This window comes from Pyrgilauda ruficollis, unplaced genomic scaffold (assembly GCF_017590135.1).
Source record: "Pyrgilauda ruficollis isolate IOZ18807 unplaced genomic scaffold, ASM1759013v1 scaffold24, whole genome shotgun sequence".
NCBI lineage: Eukaryota > Metazoa > Chordata > Aves > Passeriformes > Passeridae > Pyrgilauda > Pyrgilauda ruficollis.
Window position 1 is genome coordinate 12,135,534 of NW_024523648.1, and position 20,879 is coordinate 12,156,412.

Genomic DNA, 20,879 nt, shown 5'->3' on the forward strand with positions numbered 1-20,879 from the left:
AAAAAAGACATTGCTGCAGTGTCATCAGGAAGGGTAAACAGAAGCCATTGGTCTGATAACATCCACTGATCCTGTGTAGGGATGGACTATGAAGCTGCAAGACACGGTTTCCACACACAAGTTTTTTAGGACTGTACTTTAGGATTAAGGACACACAACCGAACCTTCTTCAAGAATGACATACTCTTGACTTAATGCTGCCCTTTTCTTCTTAAAGAGGAAACATTCATATTGCCACTGATACCAGCACGGCAGCAGTGTTTAAGAAATAAAAGCTGAATGCAAAACTGTATTTCCTCTCTAACAGCCCAAGAAGAAGCAAAAACATACCCAAGTATGACAGATAGAAATAAAATAAGGGAAAAACCCAATTATATGCAATTCAATTTAAAAAAACAAAACCAAAGATGCTTTTAAATAAAACTCTTCGCATTTAAATCAAATTCAAATTAAAAAATAAAAAAAGAGACTACATCAGCCAATTCTTTCACCTTTGGGGGATCAGACGCTCTGAATTGAGGTATCCAGGCTTGTGCACCTCTTTGTTGTAATCTCCAAATTTGGCCTGCACAGCATAGGAACCAAGAAGTACCGCTGTTTCAGGAGGACAGTAGATCTCATCACTGAGGATCCCTTCCTTCACCTGCAGGAAGAACAGCTTCTGCGTGATGTCCTGAATCAGCTCTTCGGACACATCCTCTGGGAAGAACTTGGCACGGAATCTGAACTGGAGGGGATTCTCCTTTCTGATTTCTTGAGCAGAAACCTGAGGACAGAGGTGACACCACAACTGAGCAGGTGTTTTTTTGCAAATAGAATAGATTGCTTTTAGACAGAAAAAAGAATTTGGGGCATTCGCCATAAGAGGTGAGTGACTGGCAACTCTGCAGTGGAATTCCTTAATTCTGGCTGCTTACTGGTAGGAAAGAACATGGGGGATATGCATTATGTTTTCCAACTAAGCCAGTTAAATCCTGTTTGTACAGCAAACACTGATCACTGGAGAATGATTTACTGCGCTGTATCAGATGGCAAACCCACCCAGTACTGTGTGTGTTTGACAGAGATCAGCCCCCTGACATTAAACAGGTGTGTCACCGACTGCCCCACCAAGAAAAGCAGTTCATGCCCTCATAAGAACTGGGAATACAAAAACAGGAGCACATCAGAGGCATCAGCACTTGGCAGCTTGGAAGTGCCTCTTCTCCAATTAGGACACAACTGATCCTGCAGAGGTAGGGCCTAAGCCCATCGTCAGCCAAGGTGCTCCTCCAGCCACAGAAAGTGCAGTTGCTTTCTCCCAACAAAGTACAGTATGGAGGTGCTGCTGCACATGTGGCAAACACTTCCTGCAACTCAGAGAGTGAAAGGGCTTCTGCCATGTCAAACCTCACCTATGGAGATCACAATGTTATCTCTAAAAACAATCCTGGAATTATAAAAATTAGGGCACAATCAACAGCAGGCACAAGGTGTATAAAGTTGCAGCCAATAACACATCAGGAAACATACAAGCTTTAACCTTTGGCCAGCAATTAGCCCGAAGTCTGTTACCTTTTTATCAAGCTTCAGCCAAGTTTGGAATCCTTTGTTGTCCACATACTGAAGACCAAAGTACCACACTTCTCGCAAACCTATGGTTTTAACCACCTGCAACAGAAAGGTAAAAAAGAAAAAGCTATTGCAGGAAAAACTTCACTTGAGGTCCAGGTATCCTTTGGAGTCCCACATCACCTGTGATGGGTGTAGGCAACATCCTAAACCTACTCATCTCTTAATTTCACCTTGCAGACAAGGACACACAACTGCCATTGTAGATGGTGATGACAGCATAGGCTAAGATACTTGTCCCACCCAGTTTCTAGAAGATGATGATCTTGGGGAAAGCAGGTGAGACAAACAGCAAGTTATAGGCCACCAACTGCTAGACTGGCAGCAGGTGGGGGCTTCTGCTTGCTTCTATCTACTGACCCATCTTAAAATTGTAGTTAGTGAAGGAGATGAGTTAAGTCAACAAAGTTCTTGGTAGCAGGGTCTCTAATGGTATTAGTACCAACTACAACTAGTAGCAGTACTAATGGCTCAAGTGACCTTGTCTGCCAGTCACCAGAGACTATTCCTTCTAGAGGAAGCAATTGAGAGATGCTTCATACCGCTGCTGTGAGGCTCTGAGAGTTGTAACAAGATGCAAGTGTTCTCAGTCAAGGTTATTGTTTTTTTAAACTCCCCAAAAGGCTGAGTTTATGAAGGACAAAAATACATTTATCCTCTCCATTAGGACAAGTTCCTGTATGTAAATACTAACCAGCTGAAAGACACAGAAACACCATCCATTGACTGGATGGTGCACTGACTAGAAAAGCAGCCCTGTTTGGACATGTTACATTTCCTCAGTGGAGGACAGAGTGAACAAGTCCCTGACTTTCACCTACTCTTGACAGTTTGTTCTTATAGCCAAGTGCTTGGCTGCCAGCTCATCTACCTGTAAAGCTGTGCTTTAGACACAGCCAAAATCTGCAAAGATCTACTACGTACATAGCTGGATCACTTCCGTAATGTTATTTGCAGAGTAGCCCCTCAAAAAGTGGTGTAGGCATCGCTACAGGGAGCTCAACTGAGTGGAAGGCAAGAAGTATTTAAAACTACTTAGTGAGTTAGAGAAGTGTGGCAGACTTGGGAATGTGTAGTTACATGTGCTTCAACAAGTCTAAGACCTCAACCAAGGATCTGTTTCACCTCCACATTTATGGTATTGCTGGAGACACTCTGGCTGGAGAGCAGATTTGAGAGAAACAATGTCACGTTAGCTAAGATTAACTAGAGTTTACCAAAAAGACAATAAAACCCACAAATCCAAACAAACAAAAAACACAAACCCCATGTCCTTTTAAAAGAAGAGCTTGGCTCTGTAAATAATTCAGCTTTTACTTGACTAAAATTCCTTTTCTCTCCTTCCTCAAAGTGGCTTGTTTCATCATGGAAGAGACAAGTTTTCTGACAGCTGGATGTATTTTTATGAAGTCTAACAGAAAACCGGGGGTATGTTGAGTGTAGTACTTCCTGTTGCACAAAAGAATGTTGCAACTTTGTTAAAATAAAAAGTTACATAAATCAAGCAGTTATCAGGTCATTATCTCTGAATGTCTCTTACAAGAGAAAAAGTACACTTCCTATAAATAGTTAGAAACCGCTTTCAGAAATCATGACCCCCCAAATTCTTCCCAAAACCTAAAAGCAAAGAAAGAGAAAGTATTAAGCTAAACTTCATAATCTGACGGTTTGAGTTTCAATACAAAGAACAAAGAATGTTCTAGCCTGTACTGGGAAATGCTCTGTAAACTTCCTCCATGGCAAAACAAGGAAGAAATAAGAAATGAGGCATTATATACAAGATGAAAGACACCTCCTCTGCTTCCTCAAATGCATGAAGCCGCAAATCTTGAGTCTTCCCATTCCATCCAGTTATGCATTCACTTCCAGAAAATGCCAGTTACACTCTCCTCCATTTGAATTTCTTTTATGCATGGTCAGGAGGGCACAAGACTACCTGGGACATAATCCAGCCAGCTGCAGAGCCCACTGGGTTGGTTCTTGGGATGCCTCAGACCTCACTGCAGCATAACCTCTCCACAGGGCTAGCTTGAGTGGAGAGGAACTTAATATTCACATGTCCCTCTCCTGTAAAAGGAGCTATTTTCCCTCTCCTGTAAAAGGAGCTATAGAACACCTTACATGCAGGATACAGACATGCTAGCAAAGCCTAGCTCTACTAGCTGACAACCAGGCCAAGAAATTACCTTGTAGTTTTAAAAATAGCTTGCTTCTTCAAAACCCCCACAGTGGTTCTGCAGTTCCAGCTGGGCCACTCCCCATACCTGTGAAAACCTGTTGCCTCCACAGGCTTTATCTGAGTGTAAACTCCACCCGAGATAAGGGCCTAGTGAAAGGCTTGCTCAACAGAACTGAAGAGAGAATGTATGGTCTTCACCTTTTCTAGTTTTGTGCTGCTCAATTCTACCTCAGCCTTCCCTTGATATGCAGAAGTATCCCCCAACAAGGTATGAAATATGGGTAAGAATTTCCAATCACAGGTTTTAAACCCATGCCACTGGATGTAAGGAGCAAATCTCCATGAGGAGTAGGTCTGTCCCAATCATGCACTAAGCACTGCAGTAAACATTCTTCAGAAATCCCAAAGTACCCAGACAGCAAGATAAAATAGAAGTGTCTTGAATCTGAAACATCCTGCCTTTTCCATGTTCTCAGGATTCTGATCTTCCCAACTGAAAGCAGAGAAAGTAGTTGAATGCTTGTCATGAAGACATACTTACAATCTAATCTAAAGCATTGCTTTTAAAAACCTGGCTTTCAGTAATTTGGATTTTCAACCTGATGGAGATAAAATCCAATTTCTCTGTTTTGGATTAACATGAAAAGGCCGGGGGAAGAAGTTACTCTGATGCCATGGTGATCAGCATGAACGGAATCACAGAATCATAGAATGGCCTGGGTTGGAAGAGACCTTAAAGATCATCTAGTTCCACCCCCCCTGCCATGCACAGGGACACCTTCCACTAGACCAGATTGCTCAGAGTTCCATCCAAGCAGGTCTTGAACACTTCCAGGGTTGGGGCAGTCACAGCTTCTCTGGACAACCTGTTCCAGTGCTTCACCACCATCGCAGTAAAGAATTTCTTCCTTATATCTAATCTAAAGATGCTTCTTTCAGTTTGAATCCATACCCCCTTGCCCTGTTACTACATGCCCTTGTAAATAGTCTCTCTCCATCTTTTTTTAGGGTTCCTTTCAGGTACTGGAAGGCAACAGTCAGGTCACCCCAAAGCCTTCTCTTCTCTAGGCTGAATAATCACAATTCTCAGCCTTTCCTCATAGGAGAGGTGAATCATCTCCCTAATCAACTTGGTGACTCTCCTCTGGAAGATCAAGCAGCAGGTACCAGTTCCAAAAAAATGCAGATTTCAAATGCCTTTCAATTGCACTTCAAATGCAATTCAAATTTCCAGTCACAGAATCATAGAATATTCTGAGTTGGAAGGGACCAACAACGATCATCAAGCTCAACTCTAAAATGAATGAACCATATGGGGATTGAACCCTTGGCCTCTGTGTTCAATGAATACTTGATGTTTATCCCACATCAGTAGTAATCAAAAGGAATTAAAGTTAGATTTAATGCTAAACACAAGCTGGACTACTCGGTTTTGTACTGTGAACTTCTGCAGTGATTAGTATTTGATTTCCTTCTTTGATTCCTTTCAAGAACTCACTAAAAGATTTTTTTTTCCATTTGTTTGTTGGGGGTTTGGAATTTTGTTTATTTTTAACTGATCTGTGGGTTGTTTGTTTTGGGGTTTTTTTGGGGGGGTTTCTTTTTAAGTACTTCTCAAAGCACAATTGCCATAAGGCCTAGCAAGTTGTAGTTAACTCACTGAAACAAGAAATTGTACCAACAATACCTCAGAAGGAATGGATATTGTTTAGCCAGTAGTGCCTACCTGAGTAGCAGTAGCTACTCAAGTACAACCACCCTTAGCTATCAAGGTTAGTGGGTACAAGGGAAGAAGTACAAACAACAGTTTGTGAACATGTTAAAATGTGTGACTGAAGTCTGTATAGACCAACTCTTATTTTTCAGGTCTGCAGCAGAAATGGCTAGAAGTAATTTAATTTTTTTTTTGAGTTGAAGAGCAGTATGCAAATTTTTTTCTACTAAAATCTAGGCCTTGCTTCAGTTTTATAACAGCAAGCTACTTCAGTCGATAATAACAAAGTGTCACACACAACACACAGTTTGTTTTAGTTGCCTTTATCTGATCTTTGCAGGTCCATCTTCAAATAGACCTGTGCATTGTTAAAGCAGTAACAGGAAGAAAACACTAGAGGAGGAGAGTCTGAGCCACTCATGCCCTCCACTTCCCTGGGAATCCCTGAAAGCAGACTGCACTAATCTCAGCTCCATCCTGCTGCACTTCTTACAAGGTATGTTATCTGTAAATGATGTACAGAGATCACAAACTCTTCTGGTTTTCCAGTATTTTGACAAACTCAAACACCTGTGCTAAGTGGTTCCTCAAACCCAGCATTTGAATGAATACAGCCATGCCAACGCCCTCATCAGCAGCCTGAAGACCTGATTCTGAACAGTTTTATGCACAAGAGCAACATTTCAGCCTTAGAAGTTAAGAATTATGTAAGAGCTAAGCAGTATTTCAAAGCAAGAGGTACATTTTTACATGCTACCTATGCTGTCTAAATATTTTAGATCCCTTGTGACAGTTCATCATCCAGCATGCTAGGAAGACAGGTTTCACTGGAACATGACATACCTGCAAGGGGTTTTTTCCTTTTTTTCTTTTACTGTGATGGAATTTAGATATCTTAGTTCAGACTGGGGCCGTTTGATTAGGAGGTAGAGAGAAGCAAGATAGGTTTGGAATCCAGTCTTAAGAAAACCCTATAGTCCAAAGCATACTCCAAAATTAAACAAGAGCCCACACCAACCCTTTACTGACCTGGTCAAACAGCTGCTTGCCTGTAGTGTTTGGCTGGATGGCAAACTCCAGCTCTGCATCCATAGTAACAACTCGAACGTTGATCTAAGGAAAAAAACAAAAAGCATTAAGATGCATTGAAAGTTACTTCTAGGTGTTAACACAGTACTTTGTGTACAAGAGTCTCCACGCTTTGATGCACTCCCGTAACCTCTATAATAAATACACTTAAGCCTCAATTAGAATCATGTTATCATACCAGCAAACTTAATTGGGGCACTCATTCTGCTGTTTTAACCAAATTGCTCCACAGGTTTTCTTACTCAACACAAGACTGGACAGATCTAGTTCAACAGGAGGGTATTTTAGACCTGACCCTTTCCAGGCCTAAACCCTCTTGGACTAAGAGCTACTGTGGGTGCACAGTATAGCTGCCTGCAGGCCATCCCTTGGATTACGAAAGGCCCTAATGACTAAATTAAATTTAAGACTTATAATTTAACTTCCATTTATATTAGAGCTGGAATTAATCTGAGGTTTTAAAGGCAAAAGGCTGCAGATTATTCTTATAAAGCAATCAGCATTAACCTGATAAACGTTCATTCCTTCCCTCATAAAAATCTATTCAGCACACAAAAACAGCAGGAACAGGTACTGAATGATTCTACAGGGCAGGAGTTCAATAAGCTCTTGCTGTCGGTGAAGGAACAACATAAGTAGATTTACTGCAATAGCGCTAGACTGCAGGGAAGAGGTTACCACTGAATGCAGAAGGCAAGAGTGTTAAATGACTAGAAAAAGTCTATTAGCAGTTAATCAGGATGCAAAAGCAGCAACTAATCTTGCAGGGAATGGCATAAGGACCAGTAAAATGGAAAATTGGGAAAGGATTATCTCCAACTGTTCTGAATACAGCTTGTAATATTATACTACTTCTCAAAAAACCCAACAATCCCAAAACAAATCTAGAAATCCCAAACATGTATGATTGTGTAGTACAGTTATGCTACAAGGCCAGAAAACATGTAAGGTACAGGCAGATGAGATTTCATGACATTTTCCCAACAATTTGTAAATTCCACATTACAGAGAGCCTGGCACACATCTGAAGAAATGAGAGGTAAAAGAGGTAGGAGAGGAATCGAATTGCTCACTACAAAGCTTTGGCCTTCAGCAGTTCCTAGCAACTTAATTATGTATGTTTAAACACTAGGATAAATGTCAGGTGTGTAACAATGTTACAATTAACACAGAACTGTGAATAAAACAAGTTGCTTCAGCTAGTTTTAGTAAAATATATTACAAAGCTTTGCACTCCTTTTTAAGTGAGACACTGAATGTTTAACCAATCTTCTTCAGTTTAATGGTGGACCTGGCAATATTAGGTTAATGGCTGAACTTGATCTTAGAGATATTTTCCAAACTAAATGATTCTATGAAGGCATCAAGTATCTTTATAGAGTTGTTTATTTTCTTCTGCTCCCACATGACAGAGTATCCTCCCAAAGAAAGATGACTGAAGGCACTTTCCAAGCCACAGGACCCCAGAACTGAACCAGGGAAGATGACTTAGTGACACCACTTTCAAGCTGTGTTTTTAAAGCACTGTCCTTTAAATTAGGACTTTAAAAAAATTTCTTTAAATGCAAGATGGAAGAACAAGCAAGAAGGTAAAAGGAGTTCTTGGAAAACCTAACTGTAGTTTTTGAGATCATAATGGAGCTATGGTTAAGGTTTTCTTCCCGTGCCTTAAGAACCAAAGGTTTCCCAAGAAATGTTTCCAGTGTAGGAAGGGAGGGGAAGTTCAGACATCAAATCTCTGGAACAGCAAGTCTGCACTTCAAAGATGTGACCTTAAACACCTGTTGCTTAATCCCTCTCAACAATAAATCCCTAATCATATTCTAATCCCTTTCTACCCACTTCAAGAAAACATATGCTCATCACCTTAGTTTTGTGCTGAGCAAGTTATTTGTACTTCTGGCTGAAACACCATAGAAGTGTAAAATAAGTATCACTTTACAAGCTAAAGAACATAAAAGGAGGTGCTTCTTATTCCTTACCAGAAAACCTGCAGAATGCTGGCTGAGTTCAAAATTCCAGCTCATACCAGTATGCATTTTCCTCTATCTCTCCTTAGTGGTTAACTGCTAGTAAAAAAGTTAAATGCCCTCGTCTTGTTTTACTACAAACCTCAAAGACTGTAGGATCAGCTATACAGTGAGCTATTTAGTGCATTTAGCTGCTACAGATTTCAAGAATTATTTTAGTATTAAGACCAAAAATTGTAGTCATCTGCTTTTCTACTTCAATCATTTAAAGTCAGAAGCATGCAGGAACGTGACTACCTGGTTATCCAAAAAGCCTTCAAGGACACTTGGGGCCTGCAGTAAAGGTTAATTTCTGTGTTCTTTAAGGGCTGCATAACCGTCAGGACAAAGAGGAATTTCCCTGGCGCCCTCAGACAAACTGCCAGCCACAAGACAGACAGAGCAAGAAGAGACCTTCTGTCCCTTCATTGAGTTGATGACTGCCTGGGAGTATCATTTGAGTCTTCTTCCTGCCCTATTAAGCTCTCCTGCTTCTTATCTCCAAACCTTAGCCCTGACTTCAAGAACATAATGATTTTAACAGTGTTTCTAAATGGGTGTCCTACAACCACTCCATACAAGCTTTTAGCCACAGAGAAACTCGTGTTAAAGCAGCAAACAGAGCTTAACCCACATGAAACCCTGGTTTAGACAACCTGAAGAAACCTTGATGTCTGCTACACTGAGAGTCGATCAGTTTGGCACTCAGTTCAGACCGGATGGAACTTCCCACGGCGCCAAGGTGATTAAATCAACACCTAATGTGCTAACCAATTCAGGTATTGCTGGGGAGGAAAACAACCAAGAACTCAAACTAATTTCCATGAGCAACAAGAAGAGGAAGACACAATTAGGACAACTTTCACAAGTGAAGTCCTGCTCACCCTGTCTAGGCAAGGCATGTCCTTTATAAGATCCTACCAAATCCTGGCAGTAATCCAGAACAATATTGAAGCCATAACCAAAATGAAAACAGCTTTTCATTTTTAAGAGCACAACGGTGTGGAGAGAAGAGAACAGCACATGGCTGTTATACATGAAATAAGGGTTGTATTTAAAAATATGTGCTTTTGTGCACAAAACACACTAAAAATTCTGGACAGTAAGATGTAACTTCTTTCTTGATAGGGCAATGTCATAATGCTTTATTATTCTGGGGGTTGGAAATGGATTATATTTAAGGTCCTTTCCAACCATAACTATTCAATAATTCTACTTTTATGTCTGAGGCTAACACACTTTAAATGACAAATATGGCCTTTAAGGTTTGCTTGTGCATACAAAAACACTACAAAACATAAGATTTTCCTCTTCCCCTGTCTTAGGATGCATAAAATTGCTAACAAATTTGATCCAGAAGGGAAAAAGCATGCTGTTGAAAAGGCAATGCCATTTGCATTAAAAGGAAAAACTCCCCATGAAGCTGAAGAATTTACTACACTGAAAGACTGAACACCAGTTCCATGACTTCTTACTGGACTGTAAAGTATTAGCCACCTTACCAACTCGAACAAGAGAATAGAAGATGAAGGCCAGAGCTAGAGATAACTTCAGAGCACAGTTTAAATTATTGTAGCACTATGGAAAACAATGGTAGTTAGGATGGAATCTTCTGTGCTTTAGCAATGCCCTCAAGTCATGCATTTGTTTCTTTTGTTGTCGATAAAACAACATCTTTTCTAATGCTAAGTCAGTAGATCAATCTGTGGGGCAGGTGCAGCCTTTCAGAGTCCATGCATATCAGTAGAGTAACTTGAAAAAATAAAGTGCCATTTGAAAAACATTCAGAAAACACTCTCTTAAGGAGGCAACACACTGCCAAGCAGCGGAGTGGCACCCTGTCTGTGGAAGAATCAAGACCTAGATAGGAGCCCAAGAAGACATTGCCTCTTCAAACCTATCCTCTGACAAACACCCAGTTTTCAGGTCTGTTGGACACCGAACACACAGCTGTAGTTTTTTTTTCTTGCATTGGATTCTTGAGGACCTTGGTGCAGAAGCAGTATCTGATTGCAGGCAACGCGGTGTCTTTGAAGCTGACCATCCCTCTGCTGATAGTGGAGCTCTACTGAAAAACATCCCACACTAAAGGGAGAAGGGCAGGGAGAACAAGGAAAAAAAAAACCCACAGCTCTCAGACACACTATGCTATTGTGGATATTTTGCACCCTGATGCACATAATCTAATAGTTCACTTGCATAATAAAATAGTTCAGTGAAACCATGAAGTTGTGCAAGTCATTTAAATAAGACCATGCAATTTAATTTCAGTAAATACATATGATAAAGGGCACTAAATACCGACTTTTACCCATTAACACAGGACAAACCGGTACTTAACTGTGTCACTTATCATTATCATTAGGCAGGTCTAAATGCCTTAGACAATGCTCAGGAATGTTTTCTTCCTCTTTCCAAGGAGGAAGAAAGACCAGAGTCTCCTAAACAGCAGGTTTCCAAGCACGGTATCTTTCCAAGTGGTGGCAATTGGCAGTGGAGAAACCTAGATAGACATGCCTTGTTTCTTCAGTCCCTGCATGTCTGGAAATCCCAGGAGTCAATGGTACACTTAAGCAAATCAGCCACATTTTGAACTGCTGCACAGCACAGCACATTCTATGAAAAACAGATTGCAGAACTGTTATGCCTTTTTGCACACACACAGACTGTATGGATATGGACTTGCTTGTGCTGAAGGAATACAGAAGTCTTAAGGAGGATGCAGTGGCATTAATAATAGTATTAAGAAAGTAGTAGCATTAATTCTCACTTCTGTAGGTCTACTCTTTCACCAGGCAAGCAGCAACTACAAATGGAATAAATAACAGGCAAGCTTCTTGGCCTGGGCTGCAAGGACAAAGTAATCTCATTTTGACCTTAGCAACCAGAGCTGTTCATAGACACGTGTAGTGATTAAGTATCTGGTAATAGGAAAAACAACTCCATGCAGCAGCATCGGAAGGGCAATGAAATTGCTCTCTATTCTTCCACATTCCATTCAGTAGTGTTCACTGGTTCCAGGTCCAACAACAAAGAAAGATATTGTCCTAACTGATGGAGCAACTGTTGTCCCAGCTCCTGGAAACTGTTATGGGAAAATTTTCAACTTTGAGGAGGGAAAAAAATCCTAGCAGCTTCAGAGCTCAGAGTTAATCTGCTAACACTTCAGTATCTGCATTCCTCTGTCCTCCACAAGTTACTTAAGTCAACAGGTAATGGTTCAAAAATTGTGCAGAGAAGACAACTCTGAGAAAGTAAGTAGCACAAATATCACAGAAGCAACTGCAGAAACATTAGTTCAATTTATGGTATACTTCTTAAGAATGTACTTTATGAACAGCAGCATATCAAGAACACAACACCTGGAGACAATTCTGTTTCTTCTCTGACAGAATAACTAACCTGCCTGATGGATCAAATAAAATCTAATGGCATATTTGATGTGGTGCCATACAACACAGACTAGGCGTACAACAAATCTGAGCCATGCGAAATTACAACCAAATGACAAGGTGTGCGCCTACATTCTCCATAGCTTCTTTCAGAGCAGGAGACAAATATCATGAATGTCAAGCAAATTACCAGTTCTATCTGCTGCTGCAGGATTGCCAAAACACAGCTTCCCTCTCAACTGGGCTCAGCACCTTCATCTTGCTGGAACTACAGCAGGGATACATGTTACTATAGGATACGAGACAACACGATGCAGACACGTTGTTGCTCTCAAGGTAGGAAAAAGGGAAGTTTATTTTCTGACTCCAACATTTATAGATTTCCAAAGGTGACAGTGGATTGGAGGGTGAAAGTGCCACCTCTCCAAGGACACTGGACAAACCAACAGTCCATCAACTTTCTCTTCCTCCATAAAAGAATGCAAAACAATAAGTTGTTTACAGAAAGTGTGTGAGAAAGTTTGATACAAGAATGCAAACATCAGAAGGCTTAGAAAATCTTAAAAAACCAGGGCGACATCTACATATTCTGAACTTTTCCTGTCAAGCCAAGGTCTTGAAAAGGGGAATTTGATGTGGTGCCATACAACACAGACTAGGCGTACAACAAATCTGAGCCATGTGAAATTACAACCAAATGACAAGGTGTGCGCCTACATTCTCCATAGCTTCTTTCAGAGCAGGAGAATGTATGAATGTCATGAATGTCAAGCAAATTACCAGTTCTATCTGCTGCTGCAGGATTGCCAAAACACAGCTTCCCTCTCAACTGGGCTCAGCACCTTCATCTTGCTGGAACTACAGCAGGGATACATGTTACTATAGGATACGAGACAACACGATGCAGACACGTTGTTGCTCTCAAGGTAGGAAAAAGGGAAGTTTATTTTCTGACTCCAACATTTATAGATTTCCAAAGGTGACAGTGGATTGGAGGGTGAAAGTGCCACCTCTCCAAGGACACTGGACAAACCAACAGTCCATCAACTTTCTCTTCCTCCATAAAAGAATGCAAAACAATAAGTTGTTTACAGAAAGTGTGTGAGAAAGTTTGATACAAGAATGCAAACATCAGAAGGCTTAGAAAATCTTAAAAAACCAGGGCGACATCTACATATTCTGAACTTTTCCTGTCAAGCCAAGGTCTTGAAAAGGGGATGTGAGTGTGGTGGGATTGAAGAAATAAGAAAACAAAGTTTTCTCACAATCCCTGGAAGATGGAGTGCACTCACAGGATTATGAACAGCACCTAGTCAAGAACAAATAAGCCTTTTGGGAGGACAGCGCTAGAATTCAAGGCTGTTGGTAGGTCTGAAAAATAGCTACAAGTGTTACACTTGGATAGGTGAGGATGGATAAGAGGCAGAGATGAACAAATTACAGACTTGCAAACAATCGGCTACAGCAGCACTGTAGACAAGGATGTGGTTTATTATAATCCCCAGAAAAACACCACATTTCCTGGTGCGATGCTATTACACAGAGGGGAAAATTACATTCTTGAGTGTATTTGTCACCGGAAGCATTACAGCAGGTGACTATTCTGTTCTGCCTGCCTTGATGACTTGCTAGATGGAATGCTGTCACCCAAATCTGAATGCTTATTTTGGAAGGGGGCAAGTTAATCAAGGAAAGTATACACTGATCTACAGGTCAAGTATTTCTGGGTTAGTTGCCAATTGGGGTTTTTTTAATCTGTGTGTGTTTGGGACTTTTTATTTGTTTGTGGGGGTTTTCTGTTTGTTTCAAACTAGATTTTATTTTTAAACATGTTAGTAATCCCTTTCTAAATGGGAGTTGTCTGAAACATGACATGTTTTATATAGAAGACCATAAAAACTTCTAAACCCACATGGGGAAAACCAGCAAAAAGCCCTCTTATTGCAGGCTGGGTAACATGACAAGAAACAATAATTGCTGGAGTGGTAAGGTATTATGATATTACGCAGCCACTTCCAGCCTGCCTTCAGAAAACAGAGGTCCAAGTCCTTCCCAGTGCTACATTTTTATGACTTAAAGGATGTCCAAGAACCTGAAATGAGAAGGCAAATGACAGACCTACCATTTCTCTCTGGGGAAGGAGAATCTGATTCCTATGAGAATGGAAAGAACTGCACAGCCCAGCAATGAAGAAAGCCTTTCACAGGCACCTCCTCTGCTCCCAGAGTGCAGAACCTTTCATGCACTGCCTGCCTAACACAGAGCATCTCAGAGAGGGCAGTGGCAGCACAGCACAGTAGCCATGAGCCTTCTCTTGTACAGCAGGGAGCAGTTTGCTGACAAGGAAGAAAAGAGCCTCAGAGGCTCACAACATGTGAATAGGAGACGGCCTCAGTGGCATTCCCTTGGCTGACAAGGCAAGCTGGTTGCACCCATTTGACCGACCCAGTTTCCCAGCATACCATGCCAAATCAAAATACCCCTCTGTGAACTGAAGGACGTGTTCCATTTCAGATCTCATTGTGTTAAACATTGCTTCCTCATTGCAAATAAATGGGAACATTAAGTCACGTTCCAATGGAATTCCTCAGAGTCTATGAAGCAGTTAGGTATTGCTGCACTTGCAACAGGTAAAATTAGAGCTGAGTAGACTGGTCTTTGTTCCTTAAAACCTTGCTTACCTTCCCAGGAGAGGGAGAAATACCACTGAGGTTAAATTGAGTTGTATATAGTAATCTATAATCTAGTAGTTACTTTAAAATTGCCCAGTACTATTGTTAGTCTTAACTACTAGTCAGCTTTAATGCAACAGCTTGCAAAATCATATTTTTGGGGGTACTAGTACTCAGTTTTAAGAAGCAATACCTGAATCAGTTATACTTAACTGAAATTTCTTAAGTTTAGTCAAGGCAATAGGAGCCCAGGTATTTGCTCTCATGTATGGTGAAAAACACTTATAACTTCTTTTGTGGCAGTTTTTCGAAAGAGAAATAAAGTACTTTGAGGGAAAGCCAAGAAAAATTTTGGAGAGAAATCTGAAAGCTAGACTTCTGGATGAAGTGGAGGGAGGGGGGTTCATGCAAGCAGGAAAACCTTCAATACCAAGATGTGGGGAGTCATCCAGAAATTCCAGTTTTAATAAAGTGGGTGGAATTTTGAGAATGAACTTCTCCCTCCCTGCCTACACACACAAAAAGGTCACAAGACAGCAAATCCATGGAGCTCAGTATTGCAGCCATGCCACTTTTGTTTGTAATATAGCATGAAACTGTCCTTATAATTAAACGTGAACATAATCCTAGAATGCAAATTCAAACTTTTTTATGTTTAGATGTGCAGAAGATGCCAAACTAAATTACATGCCTATCTCAGTTCCCTTAATGAAGACCTACTATCTCTTCTGTCAGCATGTAATAACTGCATAGTAGGCATCTGCGTGAAAAGGCAAGAAGCAGCCATGGCTGCAATTCAGTTCTTTATCTTAGGTCAAGCAATAACACTTTGCATGCCAAAAGATCATGAAGATTTCATGCAGGTGTGGCAAGTGCAAGTGACAGTACAACTCTGATAGCCCTGGCTCTCAAATGCCTAGGCCCCAGACAGACTTCCAGCATTCTCCACCCCTGATCAGCTCTGTACAGTTAACAGTAACTGCTCAGTCAAACAGTAAAACCAAGCAAACACTCTTCCCAGAAAAAAAAAAAAAATTTAAAAAAAAAAAAAAAAATTAAGAATTCTTTCTCCAGTCACTGAAGATTCCCCCCAACTCTTTCCTAACAAGCAAACAGCATCATTCTGTCTCAAGCCAGGAACAAGTAGAAAAACTGAGAGACAGAGGCCTATCTAAACTTTAAAATTCAATTTATTTTTTTTTATTGTGAAAATACCTAGGCATAGCTCTATGTTCTGGCAAGACATAAAGCAATGCAGAGTAAGTCTGAAAGGCCCCAGGATACTGCCCTTGAACAAAGCCCTGTACACTTAAGGAGCCCAGGTGTTTTTCATGCAAAACACTTGCCCTCACTCTATGTGAGAGATGTAAGAATGATTTACTTTGAACACAATATTATGAAGAAGCAGGAAGGTTTATGGTGTTTCATTGAAATACATTAATGTTCACTTTAAAGTCTCTCTGATGCTGTATAATACTCCATTAGCATTTTCAAAATATCTGTGTACAAGCAGCAGTCTGCTCTTTAAAGGAGGAACACACAGCCAGTGACAACAGGCTCAACATAGCACCACTGCCTGGATGTGTCACTCGCCCTCAATGGATGCTAGAATGGATTTAGGAACACAGAGTGCAGCAACAATAGCTCCTTTGTACATAAAGAATAAATACAGAGGAAAGCTAGAGGCCACTGGATCAAACTCCTGCATACACAGACTGTTTTATCATGACAGCTGCTGCATCTAATTAAACATAATGAAGTTGCGAGACTAAGGCTTTACACATGAAGTTTACAGCAAGTCCCACAAACAATCCTCAAATATGTTTTATCTCAAGAAGTTGCTCAGAATCCAGCATGGATCAGATCTTCTGCTGCCTTCAATCAGAAACATAAGCATGGGGCCAAGTGCAAATAATATAGAGTTTATCAAGTTTTATCATAATTTTAGAGTCTTCTAAATAATTTAACATCTCCAGTATTTACACTACATAAAGCAATATCATCCTTCTGCAATCCCCTTGAGGGAAAAGAAAATAATAAATTAGTATCTTACAGTCTTGATCTGGAACACAAACATCACTTTATGCCTCTGCTTGGCTTTTTCACTTGGAAGCAACAAACCCACAACAATTTCTGCAAAAGGTGAACTCCACAGTACAAACTCACAACAACCAGGGCAGGATGTGAAGGTGTAAATAATCTAAATAAAAGCTACAATAGCCTCAGAGCTTCCCCTGAATCCAAGCACCAATATTGGTGCCTTTTATTCCAATGCTTATGGAGAGATCTATGTTCCAGAGGGTAAAGTGCATGGAAAACCCAGTGCCATTACACAGTCAGAAGTCTGACAGCAACAACATTGCCTGACAGCACACAGCTCTCCACACTTTCAATAGACCTTGTGGTGGTTGTTCTTCGGGGGTGGAAGAACAGCACATTACAATGGAACAGAGTGGGCTGAGTGAACACAAGGATCATCTGTGACTTACTGTCTCACAGGACTATGACCTGGGAGTTTAAGGCATCCCAGAAACAACTACTGGAGAAACGGTCTCAGTAACTGTACTCTTCCCGGACAGAGATGTTACAGGATGCAAAGCAGTATTTTTATCAGATGTGAACTGGAAGAAGATCAAGGATGCTCAAATGTAAGGATCAACTAAGCTAGCTAGGAGTTCTCAGTTCGGAAGAAAATTAACTGAGGCTAGGACATAAGAGCATATAAACTCCTCAGCTACATGAACAGACTAGACAAGGGATGTGTGTTCATGTAGCACTGTAGCAAGGAGGTTTGTAGATAACTTTCCAAACAATGTGAAGGTTATCTAGGACAGCCTTTGTTAAAGTATACTATGAATGCTGGAGTTCACAGGGTTTTAAAGCAAGACTGGACAAGTTCACAGAAATCCATTTAGTAACTCATTATATAGGACCTTTCAACCTCCAATACCTCAGAGGAAAGCAATGGTGCATATCTTTGAAATACTCTTCCTCAGGCATCAGCTTTTAGCCAACATCAGAGGTGTACTATTAGGCCACAAGGGCTTCTGCCTGACCTACAAGGCCAGCCACGTTCATATAGACATCAAAGTGCAGAAGGAAAATAAACTCCATTTACTTAGGGAGAAATAGTGCAACAAGTCACACAAGGCCCAGTAATGATTGTTCATTCTGCATTCTAGATACAAACCCTTTTGTCAGAGAGATTTTTGCTTGATATTCCACCTTTCTGTTTTACTTGTTCCATATCAGCCTCTTTCATTTTACTCACGGACTTCAGTGGAACACACTTCATAGCATTTGTGAAATTTCTTAGTGGGGTTCTGTGATGTGATCACCTCTGACAGCTTGATAATCTGATCTATGTGCAATGTACTACAATGCTTCCACTTCTCAAGCAGGTACTCCAAACAGCAAGCAACAGGTACTATTTGCTCCCAGATAAAGGTAGGTCATGGCAAGTCCTGGAATGTCACCTGAGCACAAAGGTATTGCTCTTGAGCAGTTACAAATCATAAAGGAAAAGTGATTGCAAGGACTGGCAAAATACCAAAGTACCCCTTCGTAACCCCTAAAACAGCTTAAGGGCTTCTGAGATGAAACTCTTCCCACTCCCCTCACTACAGATGTGTGATGGCAAACAAATACGCTCCAGTGGTTCCTGAAGTGTACCTTGTGCACAGTGACAGCAGATAAAGTACCTTTCAAGAGTTTGTCTGCACAGCTGTGACAGTTGTTATGGAGGAAGAACTATCGCCCCCACAATGAGATCACTGAGTATCAATTATGCAAATCACCCCACCACACACCACAGTTTGTGCAGCAGGAACTCTGTACAAACACTTATCTCTACAGAGATAAAAAGTTAAGCCAGATAAATGTACTCAGCTAGGTGCCGAAGACCAACATTAGCTCCCACAAATAATTCTGAAGACCAGAACTTATGGTACAGGCTTGAAGTCATCTACTGGGCTACACAGGCTAAATTCAGATGCCTGGGTTCAAAAGCAAGATTTTTTTTTAGTCTCTGCTTCTTCAGGTAGCAGACAGCTCACAGACCTGCTCTCTGCATCTACACAGCGGTGGTATCTTGGCAGAACTGAGCCACTCTAGAGTTTTGTAAGCCTGCTAAAGATTCAGCAACAGGACATCCATCCACTCATCCCCAGAGAATTCTCTCTCACACTCATTTCACACTGAGGTTAGAACAGATACAGCAAGCATGGACTTCTTCATGCAGTAACAAGAAAAGAAGAGATGCTGATAGTAACACCTCAGAGTTTTACACAGCACTTGCTCATGAAAGTGAGAGGGAGAAGCAGACAAACCAAAGAGGGCAATCACACACTCACCTCTCAAAGGAAGCAAAAGGCTATAGGCCTTGTGTAGGAGAGTTAGTATCTCTTCCACTGAGCCTGCACAGTAGGTAGCCAAATACAAGTCCATGGTCATCAGCAACAGTTTTTCTTACTCAATTAGAAGGCAGAGTCCTGCATGTTAATTCTTAAGAGTCAGGATTTTTCCTTAATGGACAGCTGTTACTATGAGGTGTCCATCAGCCTCAGCTGAGCACATGGCTGCTACTCTCGCCCTCTCAAAGATGAGAGCAGATGCAGAGAAAACAAGTGAATTTCCCCACTATGAAGTAGGAACTAGAAAGAGAAACAAAATCTGGATCTGAACAGATGAGCAATATGGAGGCAGCATGTTTAGTTGTTACACTGAGCTATGCCTTGTTTCCAGCCTCATATGGCAACAATTTTCCCCTCTCCTAGGTGCATACACTGCTGTTCTTCGTACATCTCAGCTCACGGGGTAAATGTTATCTGTTGCAGAAACCAGGCTCCAAAGCAAGCACACAACACAGCTAAAGCACATTACTTAACAGTGTGCAGCGTCGGTCAGTGATCCTGGGCAGCACTGCCTTCCATCAAGGTCAATTGAGTGATTATGGGATTTACAGTGCATGTAAAGCTCTTTGGGCACAGTGTGCCAAACAAGAACGACACGATGTGGGAATCTTCAGTGGTCATCAAGAAGTCTTATTCTCAAAAAGTCCTGACATATCACAGCTTCTTTTCATGGACAAAGGAAGATGTTCATGTGGGTGGAGGAAGAGAACAGAACAGGAAGGCTTATCTCTCTCCTTTTGACCTTTAAGAAGGTTAAGAAATTCTTTAATTAGTGACTAACATAACAGTTAACACCCTTGGTTTCTCTGTAGCAGCTAACATCCCACAACAAACTGCCCTCGGAAATGCTTACTCAGCTCACAGAGTAAATAAGGGTTTTGGCAAACTGTGAACTCATTCTCTTATAACTGTATTAATCTCCTTAAATTTACTACTCATAGAATCCTCCACCTTTCTTTTGCAGCAGTGAGTGACACATTTGGCAAATGTAAGGGAGTTCTGACATTTGGCAAATGGAAGCTTCCTTGAGTTTCCATTTTGCCCCAGAGTATACGTCTTCTGGTATCAAATACCATACACTGTATCACCTGATGGACTGCAATTGGTGCTTACAAGGTTAATATTTTATTCTTGACTAAATCTATAGCCACACATAAGGAAAGAGTATTTTAATTGATTGTGAACACTTAAAGATATGAAAAAGTATTTTTATTTCAGTCCACTTACAGGAATCTGCTGTAAAGAGCTCTGAGATAAAACCACTGTGCGTAGTTAGAAGACACATAGTCAAGAATAAATTGAGAAGATCTTGGAACAATTACTAATATTAATTGTTTATATTTAGAAATAAATTCCTGTCACTACACTTGCATATTTTTTTGGCTGTCTTATCGAAAACTTGTTAAATTTTAATGCCATAGTCTGCTCACAGACAGATAAAGGTTTGGCAGAAGACCTGTATTCTGAAAAAACAACTTGAAGACAGCATGCATGCATATTCAACATCAAACAGGTATGGATGACTTGTCTAACCACTTAATGCCTAGCACATAGCAGCCCATTATTAACAACACAGGGCTGGGAAAACCCTTTTGAGACATCAGTTCCAGTTCCCCACTCCTACAGGCAGCAGCATTAAATTGTGTACTGTCAAATTTTATCTTAAGGATATTAGGTCTTGGAATAGTCTTCTAATAAGATCAACAAAGAAGGGAAAAAAAATCCTACCCACTCACAACTCCCCCCCCCCCCCCCCCCCCCCCCCCCCCCCCCCCCCCGCTTCCCACAAATTTAAAACTCT

General features: G+C 40.9%; 1 protein-coding gene across 1 annotated transcript in view; it reads right to left on the reverse strand.

Moving 5' to 3' along the window:
• Positions 1-487: 487 nt before the first annotated feature.
• The window catches only part of LOC121354946 (ezrin-like), a 24,592-nt gene continuing 4,200 nt past the window's right edge, over positions 488-20,879 (reverse strand). Inside the window, exons 2-4 of the mRNA XM_041470037.1 lie at positions 6,534-6,617; positions 1,555-1,650; positions 488-766 (exon numbers count right to left, since the gene is read on the reverse strand). Coding sequence (XP_041325971.1) covers positions 488-766; positions 1,555-1,650; positions 6,534-6,617 — 459 coding nt within the window. The remainder of the gene's footprint in view (positions 767-1,554; positions 1,651-6,533; positions 6,618-20,879) is intronic.